General features: G+C 30.7%; 1 protein-coding gene and 1 long non-coding RNA gene across 2 annotated transcripts in view; both read left to right on the forward strand.

The window, feature by feature from the left end:
* Window positions 1–20,645, forward strand: part of LOC115874409 (piezo-type mechanosensitive ion channel component-like) — a 160,363-nt gene that overhangs the window by 22,641 nt on the left and 117,077 nt on the right. Inside the window, exons 6-7 of the mRNA XM_030889573.1 lie at window positions 4,195–4,366; window positions 12,215–12,304. Coding sequence (XP_030745433.1) covers window positions 4,195–4,366; window positions 12,215–12,304 — 262 coding nt within the window. The remainder of the gene's footprint in view (window positions 1–4,194; window positions 4,367–12,214; window positions 12,305–20,645) is intronic.
* LOC115874410 lies at window positions 19,515–20,278 on the forward strand. Its single transcript, XR_004048836.1, has 3 exons — window positions 19,515–19,843; window positions 19,900–20,000; window positions 20,053–20,278. It is a non-coding gene; the product is annotated as an uncharacterized LOC115874410 (long non-coding RNA).

A 20,645-nucleotide genomic window follows, 5' to 3' on the forward strand; every position in this document is an offset into this window, starting at 1 on the left:
TGGGGGTTCAGAAGTGAACTGGATCAAGTCCTAGCAGATAATTATGGAGAAAATGAGAGTTAAAGTTTTTTAATGTTACTTAATTAAAATAATATAAGCTGGAGAAAAAAACTTGACACAATGCTTTATTATATTTTAAATTGTATAATTGCAAACTAAAGTAATTCAAAATACAACTATGGTCATTTCTAAGCATGTTTGTTTATACTTTTTGGACTTTAACCATTTTATCTCTAAAAATATTTGAAATTCTAGATATAATTTGGTTCATCGGTACATTCTTCTTCGTCAATAAGGGATTTTTTGACTTCACATTGCCTGTTAATAGTGTTTTCTTCGATTTTTATAAAAATTATGGTATATAGGCGGGATAAAGGGAAGAATTTCTTTCTTATGTTGCCTTTTACAGTGTGTTACGTTACGTCTATATGAAACGATAAGATTTTTCTTCCCCGTGCATTTTTATTCAGATCAAAAACATGCCAGATATCTAAGTATTTGTAAGAAAAACAGCCTAACTTATAAATGATAAATCAAACTATGCTTTTGGAATCGATAGCATCATCAGACCTTTCAGATAGCTGATAATTTGATTCACTTGGTGCAAATGGGTCAGACTTTGTTTCATTGTCATCCATTTTATAAAAAAAAATAGCTCTAAACTTTAGCACGTGCGTGTTAAAATCGCGCATAGCGTTAAATTTTATGGACTTGGTCCAGTTCACTTCTGAAAGGAATCAACAGAATATTCAAAAACCAAACAGAAATAGGCTATAGCTGCTTAATGCGTGAGGTATAACGATTCATTTCTCTTCTGGAAAAACCAATATTTTATAAACGTATAAAGACAATTATCTATAAAATAGTAGGAAATTTGACTTGATCCATTTTAATTCTGACCACTCCGAATATGTTTAATCATAGACAAACAAATAAAAAGCGACTGGCAAATTAAATGGCAAAGAGAGGGACAACGTTCCCTTAGCGCAACTCAGAACGCACAATTTCGATCTATTTATGTTGATCTGCGCATTGTGTCTATTGGGCCCACTATTTCGTTCTAATATAACAAGAGAGAAAGAAGCAGCCATATAAAACGTAATTTCTAAATAGAAATTAGAAATTAGAACAATCGCCTTTCGTTTTCGTCATCATGACAACCAAAATGACAACATCATGACAATTCGTCATGTTTGTTGATTTTTCTTTCCATCCCTACATCCCCCTTTAGAGCTTTTTCTTTAATGGCCATAAGTGGGAGTAAAAGCCCAACCGCCCGAACAAACACTAGATACATACATACATACATACTGCCATTACTCGCTGACGAGTATTTGACACGCATCAGAAGATGGTCACGCAAGGCGTTTTCTTTCATGAGCTTTTCTGTGACTGAAAAGCCCAATACGTGATGTTATTTGTCTACCGCACTCCGGACATTCAAAAATCTCATTGCTTTGTTGCCTCTTTTTGGTTCTCGCTGTTAACTGAGTTTACAATTCTTCTCCATTGAGTTCTATTGTGAGCTGCTACTTCCCACTCATTCTGCACATTAATCCCCTTTAAGTTTTCGTGGAAAATGTCCTTGTACCTTTTGAGTCGTCCACCTGGCCTCCTCTTACCGTCTACAAGCTCACCGTAAAGCAGTGGTTTTGGTATGCGGTTTTCTTGCATTCTGCATACGTGACCAGCCCATCTTAGTCGGGATTTTGTAACCATGTAACATTCAATACTCTCGCAGTTAGCTTTTTCAAGAACCGATACGTTTGAGACGTAATGGAACCATTTGATTCTTAAGAGTTGTCTAAGGTGTCTGTTGCAACTTGTTTAATGCGTTCATGTGTCGGCGGTACGGCACCTAGGTTTCGCTCCCATATAACATGGTGGGGATTATTATTGCTCGGTACACTGCAAGTTTCGTTTTTGTGCTCAGGTCATGGTTGTAGAAAACCCTGTCTTTTAATTTCCAGAATGCTCTTGAAGCGCTGCTAATCCTGTGCTGAATTTCAGAGTCGATATTGGCTTTTTCCGAAATCAAACTGCCGAGATAATTGAACAAACACTAGAGGCGCCACCGGTCATCAGTAATTTAAATTATATTACATACATATCATATTCAAATATTATGACATATATGTCAGTTGCCGTCTAAAATGTCATCTTGATAACAAAAAGTTAGTTATTGTCAAAAGTAGTTAAAATTATGTTAAAATATTAAAATTTACAAGTTATAATTAGATATTTTATATTATTTCAACAACAAACACATAATAGTACAGCGTAATGTTGATATAGTGGTCTAAAACAAAAAGTGCCGTTATATTTTTCAGTTTTCGTTGTCAGCCGCGGAAGTTTCAGTGATTTTAGTCTTGTCGGATATTTTTATTTGTGAAATAGAAATATTGCGTTTGGATTGCAAAACTAAAAGTGGAAGTTTTATTGCAATGTAAGTAAGCGTTTGTCCATTTTATATTTTACTTTTTTCGTACCTACGACAAATATACATATATTGAAAATTTATAATTCGTTTTATTTAAAAAATGTTAGAAAACAAGTTTGTAATCCTGTAATTAACATGATTGTTATGTAATAATTCCATTTACAATTATTAAATATTACTTTACAATTAAAAAAATTTAAATTTAAAAAATATATTAAAAATCTATACAGGCATTAATTGAAATTTTTTGAGTGCGAACAAACACGAGAGGCGCTTTATTATTTACTTTCATTTCTTAACATGACAGACGAAGTTCTAAAGGGGGATGTTTTGTGATTTACCTCTTTTTCTAAACTCTCCATCACTCTCCATTTTATTGACTTATGAATATGGGTAAGGAACAAATTCCTTTGTTCCATATAGATATTTATATTTTATTACTTATAATTTTATGTTATACTATTTGTTATTTTATTTGCTGCAGGAGCCAGTATCGTCTATTTTCTATATGTATTTTTGTCCCATTTCTCTGATAGATATGTTAAAGACACGCGGTAAAATAAAAGTATGTAGTTATATTTATCATCTTATTAAGAAAAAAGTAGAAGTAGTGTCAAAAATATTTCGAACCTCTCTTAACATAACAAATTAATACAATTAATTTTTTTCATTTTTTGGGTATTTAGTTTATAGCTGGTTTATAGTAACCAGAAACTTCATTAATATACCTATTTAACTTTTGTTTTAGGATTAAAACTGGACTTGAAAATGTTTCAGGGTCATGATTCCAGTCAAGTCTTCTTTGCTTTGCTATTCAATTTGTTATTGTAATTAGGCAGTTTTTTCGAAAATGAGATTTTTAATACCCTTTAAAAAAATTGACCGATCGTTTCCTGAAACAGTCAGTTCTTCTGCATTAAAAATTGGTAGGTGGTGGAATAAACACTGTTATTTTTTGTTATTATATTATAAAAAGTTTATTTATTTTTATGTATAAATAAATATATGTTTATAAAACAGTACAATTTTTGCTTTTTTTATAATTTCCCTTATAATAGTAGTATTCTTTCGTTCTGAAAGAAACTGCAAATTTTCACTTAAACTGATTTATTCCCTACACCACGTTCCCTTTACGTGGTATAGGGAATATAAATCAGTTTAAGTGAAAATTTTCAATTTCAGAATGAAAGAATACTACTGAATACTACTAATAATGGCTAATTTAAATTTTCCGCCAGCCAGAATGTGCGATAATGTCTTACGATACGTTTTATATCTATCTCTTTCTTTTTCACATAAAGCACACATAATAAAGAAAGATAGCAATAAAGACGTACGTCTTGCCATGGTCCTGCTAATTGATTTCAAAATTGTTATTCTGAGTTGCGCTACGGGAACGCGGTCCCACTTTTTACCATGAGATTTGTCAGTCTCTTTTTATTTGTTTGTCTATGTGTTTAATCAAGATATGACAGAACTGACATGTGTATTTATTATTTTGAAAAAAAATATTTGTTTTATTCTATGGATGCAAATACATAAAAAATCCGGTGGCTCTCAATTTTTTTTAAATATAAATATATATTTTCTAAATTTTCAAACTGGAATAACTTGGTTATTTGAAGTTATTTGTAGAACGGTAGAGAGAAATTGTTTCTTTTATCGAGATCTATCAGTACCGAAAATATTTCCACTTATTTAAAACTCACCCTGTCTATTATTTTGTTTTAAGCCTAAATTAATTTCTGTTTCAGAATATTTAAACTATATCCATATAAAACGTCAGCTGGCTGCGGAGAAGGGAATAAAGATCCAAGATTATATTTATGGGTCAAACAGCGAGGCATCACAAATTTTCTACCTTGTGCTCTCTATGCTCTTTATTTGTTATCAGTTCTACTGTCCCGTCATATACTGAATGCCAATGTAAGTTAATTTCATTTTTTTTGTAAAGTATTGATTGATTCAAAATATTTTACATACAGATATACAGGGTGTCTTAATATTCCGTGGACATAGAAATACTGCGTATATTTGGAATCAAAATAAGGTCATTGGATTCTGATTTGAATATTTGAATGAGATTTTGGGTGTCTATATTTTGCTAAATGCTTTAACATTTGACTTTCAAACAAATTATTAAAGTATACTCAAAAGTATATGCAAGGTCATGTTCTGCATTAAGGTTGATTCTCACTATACCTACACGGAAAAAAATCATTTCTATATTCAAGAACAATCATACACTTAAAATTTTACACTTTCTTTAAGGATAGTATTCTTTCCGTAAGTACAACAAATATTTGGACCTATTTTACTTTTATACTTCCTTTTTAAATATAGTTATAGTCACTTTAAGTAATTTTGAATCTAAAAAAAGAATAAAATGACTTATATTTAAGAAAAACTTATATATATTACTATCAAGTGAATAAATCCTTTAACAAAGAAGAAACTATATTATTAAATGAAGTATAAATACTTTTATATAATAAGTATTCTTAACTTTTTTAAAAATTTTACTTGAAATCGGTGTATACTTTAAATAAGCACATTATTCTCGGCGCGAGAATAACGCCCCATTTCCAAGAGTTACTATTCTTATATTAAGTCACCATCCCCAACAGCAACAGCGCAAAGTGCATTCCTGAGGGTGCAGCCACACTATCCTAAAAACGGCGTATCGGCGTAACGGCGTAACGACCTTGAATCGATTTCCAGTAATTCTATTGGCTAAAATTTTTGACAGATGAATTTGACAAGTAAAAATTCTGACAGATGAATGTTTCAGCCAATAGAATTACTGGAAATCCATTCAAGGTCATTACGCTCGTTACGCCGATACGCCGTTTTTAGGATAGTGTGGCTGCACCCTGATTCCTACCTTCATTTCATTTGGTTTCTGTTTCTCTCATGCGACACGAGACGCACCGAGTAGCCGGGTAGTTTATAAAGTTTTTTTTGTTATCGTTTGTGCTTGTGATATGTGAATATAGAGGACCTTCCTCAAGCATGGGGATGACGGATTTGATCCCAAAATTTCAAGGTAAGTTTAGCAATAATCCTACATTATTTGATGACATTGGTTGGAGGTTAGGGGGACTCCATTTTAATATGCATTATTTCTTATACACTGATGGTAAACTAGGTATGTACGCGTTTGGAATGTTTCAATTATAAAAAATGTCTATACCTATGTGGCGGATTCATCTATCCAAAAAAAATCCTTATGGGTTTTTCGCCACTGCACTGCAAGAAAAAATAAAATAGTTATTTTTTGTAAACACTTCTGCGTTAAACCTAAACGGACGCTGCTTGTCAGAGGTTGTGTTTACAGTAATAAAAATTTGCCTAACAAAGAAAAAAATGCTTAACGTTTCGGAAAGTTTTCTCTTTCCGTCGTCGGAAGCAAAAAAATATAAAGAATCAAGAAAAAAACTATTTAAAATATTTAAATTGAACTATTCGAGAACACTTTACTTTTTAAAACAGATACGTCTACAAGAAATCATTGACGTTCTGTTAAAATAGCATTATATTAAGTTAAACTTCAAAATTAACAATTACTACCTGATAATTACTTAATAAGATAAAACCAAAAAGCTCAAACTTTCTGTATGATTATTTTTAAATTTTACGTATGTTATGTTTATTTATGTAATGTTCTTTAAAATCAAAGAAGCGATTGCCATACATTACTAACATCTACAGATGCATGAGCAATACATTTATTTTTATTAGATTGAATTATAAAAGCCTCTTTTATTTTTCTTTTAGAGGCTATCGCTTCTACATACGAGGCGTTTCGGAAAAAATAAGAAGGATAGGAAAACAATATAACATACAAACATCTTTCAAAACACAAAATACACTTAGATCAATTTTATCACATACTAAACCAATGAACACAGAACAACAAACAAAAAATGTAATATACCAAATACTCTGTGAATGCGATAAATTTTACATTGGTGAAACATCTAGACTTTTAATTGTTAGAATTAAAGAACATAAAGATTATTTAAGAAAGGGAGATTTTCACAAATCTAAGATTTGTCAGCATTCATGGGACACAGGGCACAGAATAAATTTTAATAAGGCCAAAATTATAATGAAAGAAGCGATAGCCTCTAAAAGAAAAATAAAAGAGGCTTTTTTAATTCAATCTAATATAAATAAATGTATTGCTCATGCATCTGTAGATGTTAGTAATGTATGGCAATCGCTTCTTTGATTTTAAAGAACATTACATAAATAAACATAACATACGTAAAATTTAAAAATAATCATACAGAAAGTTTGGGCTTTTTGGTTTTACCTTATTAGGTTGTAACGTGCCAAAATTTCACTAAACTATTTTATTTCTTTTCTTTAATAATTTAACGCTAATTGATATTATTATTAGTCTGAAATATCGATCAGTTCAATTCAGTAAACCAAGAATAAATAAATCGTACTTACATGTTAACAAAAGTAATTATTCCATCCTTATTTTTAACTAAACATATTTCACACTTAATAACATTTTTTTTGCAGCACAAAATAGTTTGATTTAATACAATTTAATATTTATTTTAGCCGAAATAGATAAAATAATTCTTTCCGCCGTTAATTCTGTTTATATACTAAATACGTAGGTTAGAAATTTTTGAATTGAACTGTCAAATATTTATTTATATTTTTATTAACATTAACTATTAGGCAACCCAAAATATACTTTAATAAATTGATTATATATTTTTGTATTTTATTTAATCAACAGTAATTATTGAGCCTATTGTCACTTAGTTAAACTCATTAAATTTATGTTGCTCTATTTTAATTTTTAGGTAGAATTTTCTAAGCATAATTGTCTTAAAAATATCGTATCGATCCGGCAAGTGAGTCATGCGCAATATCTCTAGATTGTTGTTATTTATTAATTTTTGAATGTTTTGATAAGCAAATTTCTATATAACTTTCATTAATCTCGTTAACTTTATTTATTCTATTAATTATATAAATTATTGATATTAACTTTATTTTCCTTTAATATATAACTTTTTCTTCATGTCTTTATTCAGCTCATGGTTGGCAATCCATATTTTATCAAGGGCTCGTGTTTTTATCTGGCTATTTCTTTGTTGCAAAAAAGGTTTTCGTTTTTCTTGGAACTACCTTGGTTTGGTCACTTTATGTTCAGCTAGTTGAGGTACAGAGGCCTCTCGGTCATTTTTGTCAAGTTTTTGATTTTTACCCTTGTGGGGATTTTCGAGTGTGCCTCAAAAATTACTGCAGCATCCTATCTTACCTTTTGTTTTTTGGACGGTGCTACGGTTTACCGGTGACGGGATTTTCACCTCAAAACGCTGACGTGGGTCAACCAAGCAGCCCGCCTTTTTTTTATTGAGCACCCCATTCCATCCAGGGGAAGAAATAATATTAATCACCTGAGGATTCGTAGAAAACCCTGAGTTAGCAGGTAAAGCCTATTTTTTTTTATTAATACATTTCTTTCCACTTTTTTTCTTCTTTAAAAAAAAACTATCTTTTTTGATGGTATCTCGTACTATGGAGAAACTATAATATTATTTCTCCGTAGGGTTTTTTTTTCGTCGGAGCCGAAGAGTTTTTGTCTGGACCGAAGAAGTTTTTTTGTCTGGGCCGAAGAAGTTTTTCTTCTGTGTTGAAGACTTCTCTCTGAGCCAGTTTTTTTGTTGGAGCAGTTTTTTTTTCGCTGTATCCATTTTACTTTTCTGGAGGAGTTGACAGTCGACGGTTGACAGTTGACAGCCGACGGTGTCTGCCCAAGATTGATTTGATTTAGAAGATTTTCAACTATTTGGTATCGTACAATTCAATTTTTATTTTTTTTTCCTATCTTACGATTTGAATTTCATTGGTGCGTACGAATACTGAACGTAGATAATTTTTTTTTAACATTATAATTTAATTAGAATAAATTTTCACATACTTAATTCTGTTGATAAAATAATATTTCATTTTTTTTTCCTTTAATTTTTTTTTGTAAATTTAATACAGCTGACACAGTTTCTTTTTGTCTCTATTTAAAATTTAAATCTATTCATTTTTTTTATCGATATCTAAATTTCTTGAACTGATGAATTCATAATTATTAGTTGATTATTTTGATTTATTTATTTAATAATTATATTATTAATTATTATTATTAGTGAATTGGTTTAGTATTATTTATTTGATTTATTAATTTGTTGATTAATTTGATATCTTAGCTGAATTTAGTTGCGCTGATATATACATATATATTTTATTTTGTAAATCTTACGTGATCACGAAAGGTACCTAGGTATTTACGTAATTTTGTTACTTGCGTATTGTGAGATATATTTTTCTTGGTGCACAATTTTTTTTTATTGATTTATTTAATTTACTATTTGCTATTTGGTATTTTCTATTTACTGTTTCCTATATTTTCCTTTTATATTTCAATAGAGGGTACTGAAACTAATCAGTTTGCATTATTTTTTTTATATTTCCTTTGGCCCTATGTCTGCATAATTCTCTAAGATCTTGACTTTTTTGTTTATTTATTTACTTTTTTTTATTTATGTATTTGTGGAACTTGTAAGGCCCTAAATACACCTTGGGGGATTTCTGACTTTTTTTTCCGTCTAAAGTCAGTGGCGTTTTAACCCGCCCCTACTCTCCGAATTTTCTGAGCTAGGGCATAAATTTGTTCGCGACTAGACCCCTGCAAATTCCATAAATATTTATTTTTCTTAATCGCTAACTTAATAATATTTTTTTCTTCTTCGTATTTTTTTTTACTTCTTTTCTAAATTTTTTTTCTTTTTTTTTAATTTAAAAGAGCCGAGCTAAGGCCAAAACGCGTGACAAAGTAATTATCAGGTAGTAATTGTTAATTTTAAAGTTTAACTTAATATAATGTCATTTTAACAGAACGTCAACGATTTCTTGTAGACTTATCTGTTTTAAAAAGTAATGTGTTCTCGAATAGTTCAATTTAAATATTTTAAATAGTTTTTTTTCTTGATTCTTTATATTTTTTTGCTTCCGACGACGGAAAGAGAAAACTTTCCGAAACGTTAAGCATTTTTTTCTTTGTTAGGCAAATTTTTATTACTGTAAACACAACTTCTGACAAGCAGCGTCCGTTTAGGTTTAACGCAGAAGTGTTTACAAAAAATAACTATTTTATTTTGTAGATTTTTCTTGCAGTGCAGTGGCGAAAAACCCATAAGGATTTTTTTTGGATAGATGATTCAATTATGTTTTAACAATTTTTATTATCGTTTCTCGTTTTTAATTAGCGATGCCGCTGTTCAATATCTATTTATATTGGGAAATTACACAGTTTTATTGTATTTTCTTATTACGAAAAGCATATAATTTGGTAGGTGATGTTTGGCTAATCTAATTTAAAAAGTATTAACTATATTCGGGGTTATTCTGGTGATATTTCAATATTCCATACCTATTGTCAATGGAAATTAAAAATTTTAGCATGTACCAACTCTATTATATACATGTATGTTACCGGACAAACCCGATTTTAGGATAAACTAATTTTTTCTAGGCCAAATCGGGGTATCCAAAGAGACGCGGGTTTGAAAAACTATTATGCCGCGCTTAAAAACTTTAGATAAGAAAAAGATTTTACCAAAACAAGAGTTTCTAACAAGATCGAACCCGAACCACCGAAAGCATAGGGAACACGTTACCGAATTTTGTGAAAACTATATAGTTTTTCGAACCCGCTTCATATTCGGCCTAGGAAAAACTAATTTATCCTAAAATCGGCTTTGTTCGGTTCCGAAATAATGCATATTAAAATGGAGTCCCCCTAACCTCCAACCAATGTGATCAAATAATGTAGGATTATTGCTAAACTTAACTTGAAATTTTGGGATCAAATCCGTCAACTCCCATGCTTGAAGAAGGTCCTCCATTTTCACATATCACAGGTACAAAAAATAACAAAAAAACTTTATAAACTAATTAGACATTACGATATACTCGAGTAGAAATCACTATATACTTAAAGTAGGACTAAAGGGATTTGAAACAATAAAAAGTAAAGTTCAATAAAGATTAAGAAGTATACTTTTTTAGAAAATATGATATTTTATATGCAAAACTTACTAATCTCTTTTTAAGTCTAGCAAACTCTTATTGTAACGATATTAACTAATCTAAGAGTAAGAAGAGGCTTTATTTCAGAATAAAGTAATTTTTACATGTACACAAAGAATTTCTATACTTAATGCAATAATTTGCTAATTTACAAATAAGTATGAGTAGTACTCGAAACAAGATTTTATCTAGAATTGTCTAGAGTGTAGTTATAATCTTAATTTCAATACTAGGTAAACCTTAAATAAAAGATAAATTTTCTTAGCTTGTAAGGATAAGATTTTCTTGAAAAGAAGTATAACTAGATTTGCGGAATGGGGAAACCAGCATATCGTTGAGATTCAGTTATATATCATATCGTTGAGAGTTCAAGATTAATAATCTTTAAGCCAGTTTAGCTTTTTTTCCGTGTACCATATCAGCTCCCTTCCGTTTCCCTTCCGTTCACATAAAATATTATATCATGTAAATGAATAGGACAATGCACCCTATCCGTTTCGTTTCCCTTCCGTTCCATATCCTTTCCTTCCATACATTCTTTTGGCCGACGGACTGAAGCGTATCGGAAACAGCTCTCTTCTCAAGTTCTTACATTTGTACCAGCTCTGTTAACATTTTGCTGATATTTATTTCTTCTCTCACCTCTTAATTAAATCGATTACCTCTTTCAAAAGATACAAATTTTTAAAATAAAACTTTCGTAATGATATAAATTATACAATAAAAAGTATGGAACTTATACGGAACGGAAGCTTACGTATAGCGTCAATACAATAAAAAATACGGAGCGGATATGAAATGGAAACGGAAAGTATAGTGAGAATCAAACTTTAATCTTACTCAACTTTCTAATTAAGGTGTCGTCGGTATATCTAAGGTTTGTGGTCTTTTTTCCTTCTATCATTAGACCGCCTTGCCAGCCCTGCAGGACTCTTCTCATTATGTACTCTCCATATACATACCGATTTGGTCATTTTAGAAGTGTGGTCTGGATTTTAACCTGTAAGACAGTGATGTAGGCAGTTTTATGGAAAATAAAATGTATCAAAAAGAAATAAAAGTTGGGCTGATACATTTCTTCTATGTGGTATTGCCGGATTTTGCATCAAAAGTTCAAACCCCACAAGTAGGCGTTTATGGAAAAGCTTGCATCTAGAGTTACTCATTTTACGACAGATTTAATAGATTATAGGTATTTAGTTTAGATACATTATCGTCATTTCAGTAGTAGGTATACATGAAAGTTTTTAAAATCGTTTATTTTTTTCTACACAAATTTTCCTACACCTTGTCTCACACGTTAAAATCCAGACCATACTTTTAAAATGACCAAATCGGTATGTTAAAGAGTATGGGTGATATAATACAATCTTACACGACGTTTCGGACTAAAGGACTTATAGAGAGCGTTGTTGACTTTTAGCTTTCTTAAGCTGGTCTAAATGAAGTATATGTGTTTCAGTTTCCTAATACACCTACACTAAAGTCTGTCCAACAAAAGGATCCAAGACAGGTAAATGGTATTTTCTGTTATTTTTTAGATGTCGTCTGTCGGAATTTTCCCTGAGTCGTTGGATAGACTATAGAGTAAAAATAGATGATATAGCCTTTCTTCTGCAATACTTTAACGTTTAATAAATAAAACTTTAAAAATTACAGGACGGTGTTCTATCTTTTGTGGTGGCTATTTTTCGAAGAGAACGAGGAGGACCTGCTGGAAAATGGATTTATATGATAAGAAGAGTTAAAGTGAGTTTTTTATTCTTTATAGCATGTACAGGGTGGGTCAAATTCGACGCTTTTAAATGGAAACACCCTTTTCTATAGGAGATAGACGTAAACTAATATCGGTGTCTGGAGCTCAATTTTCATCAAAAACATGATGGTGAAAACCGTACATCATTATCTGTTACCGTTTCGGAGTTGCGGGGTGTTTTTCAAAAATGTGCATTTTTAACAAATCGCTGTAACTTTTTTGCTAAGGAAAATTTTGTATTTCTATGAAAACATTTCCAAAGCACCATTTTACGTAGAATTGAATGGTTTAAGTATAATTTTTTTAAAATTAATAATTTAAGAGTTATCAACAAAAAAATTGATTTTTTATTTGGGACACCCTCTATATTCTTAATTAACTAAAAAGAATTTAAAATTAACTTTTCGAAAATATAGCATACTTGATATTTTGTTATAATTCCCTTCGAAATACAGAATTTTTAAAAGTTCGCCATTTTTAACTAGTAGGCTTTGGACCCCTTATTGATGATATGCCCTTAATGGAACTCGAAAACATATTTTTCAGCGAGACGACGCACCGCCTCTGAACACTGAAGTTATCAGCAAATTTTTGCAGCCAATTTCAAGAATAATTGAATAGCTAACCAAGATCCCAGCCGTTGGCCGTCGAGGCCGCTTGACTTAGATCTAATCCTATGGATATATTTGCGGAAGAATAAAGGTTCCTTATTCTTCCGTATAACCTAGACAAGTATTAGAATAGCAGTTTCATACTTAGCAGTTATGAGGGGGCATCTTTCACCCCTACTGAGTTAATGAATTCCGCGAGAAAGGTTCAAAAACTGTCCCGTCTGTCCTTAACAGAAGACGGTCTATATGTCGAACACCTGTAGCAAAATCTCATGTATGCTATTTATTTTTATTGTTATTAGATATAGTTTAAATGTGTTGATGTTGGTTAAATATATTTTAAATTGTTATAAAATTCTGCATCTCTCATAGTAAATATTATTTTCGTTTTAATTGATGCTCACAGCTAGAATATTTTTGCATTACAGCCGGTGCCGTTCAAAGCCTACTTATTTAAAGCGGGCGAATTTTTATTATACTCTATATCTCGAAGAGGAATCGAGCAAAATATCAAGTGTGTTATATTTTTGGAAAGGTAATTATAAATTCTTTTCAATAAATTAAAAATATACATGGTGTCCCATATAAAAAATCAAATTTTCTGTTGATAATTCTTAAATTATTAATTTTAAAAAAATTATACTTAAACCACTAAATTCTATGTAAAAAGGTGCTTTGGAAATGTTTCCATAAAAATACAAAATTTTCCATAGCAAAAAAGTTACAGCGATTTGTTAAAAATGCATATTTTTGAAAAACACTCCGTAACTCCGAAACGGTAACAGATATCGATATGCGGTTTTCACCATCATGTTTTTGACAAAAATTGAGCTCCAGACACCGATATTAGTTTTTGTTGATCTCCTATAGAAAAGGGTGTTTCCATTTAAAAGCGTCGAATTTGACCCACCCTGTACATAGGATGTAAAAAATGCCAAGTCTCGCAACACAATTCTTCCACTATAAAAAGTTGTGGGATCTCATGTAAACCCCAGTCAGTTCATTTTATTTAGTCTCTTTTTAAGCACCTATTCAATAATTATTTTGTTATAAATTGTTAATATCAATATTAGTCATCTTTATTTCTGTAATTCACTCAATGAAATCACACTGAGTAGATGATAAGTCATTATCATAATATGTCAACTTTTGTCAAATTTTCACTTAAAATAAATCGTATTTTAAATTTAAATTTAGAGTGTCATGGCTGTATTAAAAACACCAGTTGCTAAACACTAATTTCTGAGCCTAGGACAAATAGATTTGATCGTCTAATGTTTTTCGTGTCTTGTTCTAGCCGGCTAAAAGTTGCCCAACTCTTATTTTTAATTATATCTCAATGTTTTCAAATGGAACAAGAGTGGCTCATGAGTATATTTGGAAAAAGAATTTTTCTATAAATAATTTAATACCACACACTTTAGTGGAGTGCCCAGAGACTTATACCTCGGAATTCAATTACTCTGAATGTATTAATGTGAAACCTTCTGTATTGTATTTTATCGATAAAATATTAAAATGTTTACCCATTTTTTTCGTTGCTTTTAATTTTTTATTTTAGTAATTTTAGTAAATTCTTAATTATTTCCTTCTTAATATTTTGATTTTTTTAATTCTTTTTCTAAGTAAATTTATTGAAATAAATAAATCTAATGCATAAGCTATACCTATTCTGCTTATACAGGGTGAGTTTCCTACGATGTTCTCTATGGGTATCTCGGAAACTACTGGAGCTAGAGAGTCGGTTAAATGGGGAAAGAATTGCAGTTTTGTGGGGTCATAAACATGCGCCTTTCAGATTTTTAAAAAAGTTCATGGCTTACTAGATATTTTGAAAAAAACAAATTTCGGCTATTTTAAAAAATGTCCCTAATTCCATTATAATCTATTTTAGACAAAAAGTTCTCAGATAAAAGTTGTAGATAATTACATTCTTAATGACATTGTGTCCTCCGTTTTTTTGTAAAGCCTGTCATTTTTGATATATGACACAAATATATGTTTTTTTTAAATGGAACCCATAGTTGGCCATGACTTCATAAAAAGCGCCATTTTTTAAGCTTTTTAGCGATATAAGCTATAATATGTTTCTTTCCAAAAATTACTGAGTTATAGCCAATTCTTATAATTTTTAAACAATTTCACTTAGTTAGCCATGGAAACAAGTTCAATTGTCGTTGCTTTCAGAGATGTGAAACTGTCACATCCAAATTTTATAAAGTAAAATAAACAAAAATTGTAAATATGAATTTTTCAAATGAAGAAAAGCGCGTAGTATGTTTGGTTTAACTTTTCTTGGCCATAAATTTTCGAGGATACGTTGACCGGTGAACGTTACTTACCTACGTTTTTTAGAAAATTTAAATTTAGATACTTGCGCATCTATAGAGTGGTTCTAAACATGACTATCATTATGACACTCCCCCTCATAATGAAAGAAACGTTAAAAATTATTTATATCATAATTATGCAAACTCAGGGATAGAAAGAGGTGGACCAATTGCATGGGCCTCCTCCATCATCTGACCTATCCATTTTAGATTTTTTTAGGCGGTATGGTTAACAGTAAGGGTTACAAAAGAACTTATGAATTAAGAGAGGCACTCGAAGAGGCGGTACGGGCGAAGTTTATTAAAGTTGACCGGCCGTAGTCAACCGTTCTGTGGAAATTCATAAGTTCGTTTGTGACCCTTAGAGCGCTTTCACACACGCCGGCAAAATCGGTGCCGGTGCCGGATCTGAAATCGATTGCAATGTAATTAAATTAGCTCCTTCACATATACTCCGGTCCGGAAAAATAGTCGGGGACCGGCAAATCCAATAGAATTAAATACAACTGTCGGAACGGGTGCAAAGCCGGCGCCGACTGCGGCACCGATATTGCCGGTGTGTGTGCAAGCGCTCTTATTGTTAACCATATCGCCTAAAAAAAATTAAAATGGATAGGTCAGGTGATCGAGGAGTATAAATAATTTTTAACATTTCTTTTATTATTAGGGGGAGTGTCATAATGAAGGTCATGTTGGAACCATTCTATTGAAGCGCAAGTATCTCAATTTAACTTTTCTAAAAAACGTAAGTAACGTTCACCAGTCAACGTATCTTCGAAAATGTATGGCCAAGTAAAGTTAAACCAATAATACTACGCGCTTTTCTTCATTTGAAAAAAATCATATTTACAATTTTTGTTTATTTTAAATTATAAAGTTTGGATGTGACAGTTTCACATTTCTGAGAGCAACGACGATTGAACTTGTTTCCATGGCTAACTAAGTGAAATTTTTTAAAAATTATAAGAATTGGCTATAACTCAGTAATTTTTTGAAAGAAACATATTATAGCTTATATCGCTAAAAAGCTTAAAAAATGACGCTTTTTTTGAAGCCATGGCCAACTATGGTTTCCATTTAAAAAAACACATGTTTGTGTCATATGTCAAAAATGACAGGCTTTAGAAAAAAAACGGAGGACACAATGTCATTAAGAATGTGATTATCTACAACTTTTATCTGAAAACTTTTTGTCTAAAATAGATTAAAATGGAATTAGGGACAATTTTTAAAATAGCCGAAATTTGTATTTTTCAAAATATCTAGTAAGCCATGAGCTTTTTCAAAAATTTGAAAGGCGCATGTTTATGACCCCACAAAACTGCAATTCTTTCCTCATTTAACCGGCTCTCTATCTCCAGTAGTTTCCGAGATACCCATAGAGAACATCGTAGGAAACTCCTGTATATTCTAATCACTGAAATTTTGATTGAAATCAAATTAAATAGGGTGGCGCGTCATATACGCCGCGGTTTCTGCAAGGAGAACAAAAGTTTGTATCGAAGTGAAATTTTGTGAGATTATGTAAGTCAATTTAAAGCATTTTCTAAAATTATGTAGAGTTCTACAGGGTGTCCCCAAAAAAGTTACACATCAAAGATATGTTTTTAGTAATGGAACACCCTATATATTATTTGATTTTTGGATTCTAGTAAAAAAATAAAGGTTTGTTTCATTAGAAAAGTATATGACTAAAATGTATAGTTTTTGAAATATCTTCACCAGCACGAAAAATGGGCACCATAAATCTTTGATAATGTAGTATGTATTTTAAAGGTTGATATATTTTATTTAATGGGCCGATTTTGATAATTTTTTAAGCAGTGTGTTGTCAAATTATTTGACTTTTTAGTATCTTTTTCTAAATTAAAAATGAAACTCCCCATCTGTTAATTATACGAAGGAAAACAAAATGATGATATTTTGGTGAAAGTTTGAAACACCCTGCGAAATACGTTAAAACAGCAAGAAATTTAAAAATCATTTTATCATCTAGATATATCCTTTCTCGATGGTTTGTTTTTTGGTTCATGTCATTAGCTTTATTTTTGTTGGAAATATTCGGTTTTAAAGAAGGCACTAACATTTTTTCGTAATTTTTACATTAAGACCATGCCTTTGCTTTTGGGCCTAGTCAACACATCTAGTAAGTTCTGGTCCCGAAGCAGGCCTTCTTGACATAAGATTTGCTTCATTTAATCTTCTTTTTGTAGTCCGTTAGTTAATATGTACAAAAAAAAACGGCAATTAAGGGCAATTCATTATCAATTTGAAAAGCTGACAAACGGCGGTTTCTTAGCGATAAACTTACAAAGAGTCGATCGTCTCGATTAGTTCTCATACGAAGGTTCCTGGACGTCTATATTGACGTCCTCATGGACGTGGTCAATTCAAAAACCATTTAGTATACTCTATGGTATTAAGTTATTTTTGGAACCGGAATTTTATAGCAAATTTACTGAACTCGAATAAATAAATGATATATATTTGACTCACCCTGTATATCTGTAAAAATATTTTTGAAACGTGAACTACCATTAAACATATATTTTTTGTAAAAGGTTTGGAGTGAAAATCTCAAATAGGAATCCTGAAACAGAGCTTTTCCGGAATACGGACCCATCTTGTATGTATGCATTGGTATATGTGTGTTTATTTAAATACTAAAGTGAAGCAACGAATTTAAATGGGCAAACTTTGTAATATATCTTATTAACAATACAATGCAAAAAGTTTTATAAAAATTCGTTCACAGTAAATGAATTCCGAGGTTTGTATTCCATAAGGGCTTAAAGCACTCCACTACTTGTTATTTCGAGTCAAATTGTCGTTATGAAGCACATGTTACAATTTTAAATAAACCATCTACGAAAATGTCAACAGTTGACATATAATATATCATTCTATTCAGAGTGTCATTTTCTATCGAATAAAGTAAAAAAATACTGAGGGTGTCATTTAAAAAACAAAAGTTGTAGTAATTTCCGGTGAAACAGGAAGTGACCGAAAATAATTGAATACGTCAATCAATCCTGATTTATGTCAAAAAACAAAAAGTTATAGGGGTGAACCACTTTCGAGACACACCCGGTATAATAAATATAAATATAAATATGTCATACGCGACGCCTGTAAACCGTCCATAAACCGCCTCATGTCTTTTGGCTCTCAAAATGCCATGCTTTTCTACTGAGTAATAAAATTTACATTGAGTGCGTAAATACTTACGATGAATAGTTTGTTCGATACAATTTTTTACCACAGAAGACGTGGCTATGTAATAAACCCAGATAGCACAAAAGGAACATTTACATTCTAAGAATATTCCTCCTAAGTTCTTATAAGTATATTCTTTTTTTAATAAGTATGGCATATGAATAGTACATTCTACTACGAATGTGATTTAAAGGTATGTTATCAGCATGACCTTAGAATGTCTTCTTAAATTATGGTTTACAATAAATTTTAAGTATCTGCTATTCACGTTCTAAACATATCAATATCTGAATAAAAATACAGGAGAATAAAAATGATTTCGAAATGAAAAAATGAATACAATACATTATATTTGTATATTTTCTTACTATCAGTTACTATTAAATTTTTGTGTATTAAATAATTAGGGATTTTATATATTAGTGTATATAGATGCCCTGTAAACAAATATTCAAGCAAAAATACAGTGTTTCTTATTCTAACAAATAAATAAACCTGTAAAACTGTATAAATAAAAACGATCTTCCATTATGAAATAAAAAGATCGATTATACCAAAAGATAGTTTGATAAAACTCGATAGATTTTAATAGATTTTTTGGGTAAAAAGATCGATCTTCGACTGAAATCGATTCGAATCGTACATCCATAACATAACCTAATAAAAAAACAACAAGTGAACTATAAACGTAAACGTGCTTCATCCAAACTATTTTAATAATTAAAACACTGAGATAACGTAAAGATATGCAAATATGATGCAAATAAAACTATGATGCAAATAATTATTTTAAGGATAGAATCGGTAAAATAGTTCTTGTTATGTTTGTGTTTTCAGTATCTATTTTAAGGTGAGTGAATTTAAAACTATGAGACCTCGAAAAAAAATAGGTTATACCCTTGATTATGTATGTTATACTAAAAAATATTTTAAAATTCAACCAAAAAAAAAGGAGCCAAAATCTTATTAAGTCAATGTTACGCAAATATGACTTCAATATTGTACATTAAACTGGATTCAGACCAAAGTGATTTTTTATTATCATCAAAGTAGTAGTATCTCTGGTAGTATCATTGAAGATTTCTGTTCTGATAAGTGTAGTTCCAGTGCTGAAATTTCTTACAATATAGTATTTATATAGGTATTTATGTAGGCTCTTCTATAATCATTTATTGTGTATTTTTTAAGAGAAAGGTATTTTTTAGAATTATTAGGTTCGAGAATTATCTAGACTTGGTGGTTCAGGAGTAGCACAAAGTACAAGGAAAATGCTTTATAAGGTTCTGGGCAATGAAATTGCACAAAAATATTCTTGGGATGGGGCCAAACAGAAGAGAAGTTTGAAATCATTGTTAGTGGCCAAAAGCAATTTTAGGTATTTGAACTTAAAGATATTTGGTGTTGTGAAGCATTTAATAACATATATTTTAGACTCCATGAAAGGTCAATTTCAAGAGTCAAAAGAAACCGAAATTATCAATATAATTAAAATATGGCTTGTAAAAACAAAAGAAAGATTAAAAAATACCAAGGTAAGTTGTGCAAATTTATTTGAACAGTATAATTCTGCTGATATTATTTCAGAAGGGTAGACAAGAGAATATAGAAACATAGCCATAGAAGATAATATCAATGTATATCGTTATATTAAAATATTTTTAATTAATAAACATATATTACTCAAGTTCGTCTTTATCCTTACCTATTATTTTTAACCGTTCTATTTATTAGTTAATTTTTGATTATTACACACCAAATTATTTAATTTCAGCAAATTGTTTGTAGTGTGTTCCAGATATGAATGTACTGTATAGGTAGAGAGGGAGAGTGTACTGTATAGGTAGAGATCCTATAGAGAGAGATAAAAAAATTGCTAAATATGAAAAAAATTGTATCTATATCTATAGTTTATAGGATATTGATACAGGGCATCCTTATACAGGACACCCAGTAGATACAGAGTTGAGGGTTGGAATCTTTGGTGTTACAACAGCAAATTAAAACACTAATTCACCACAATATACCAAAACACTTTACTTTTGAACTGGACGCTTGTTTGGTTAATCATCTTAGCGTCATCAGCAGATGATTAAAACTTAAATTTTGACCATTTGCTGATGATGCTAACATGGTTAGCGAAACGCGCGTCCTGTGCAAAAGTAAAGTGTTTTGGTGTA

This window comes from Sitophilus oryzae, unplaced genomic scaffold (assembly GCF_002938485.1).
Source record: "Sitophilus oryzae breed Bouriz unplaced genomic scaffold, Soryzae_2.0 scaffold_1275_pilon_pilon, whole genome shotgun sequence".
Classification (NCBI taxonomy): Eukaryota; Metazoa; Arthropoda; class Insecta; order Coleoptera; family Curculionidae; genus Sitophilus; species Sitophilus oryzae.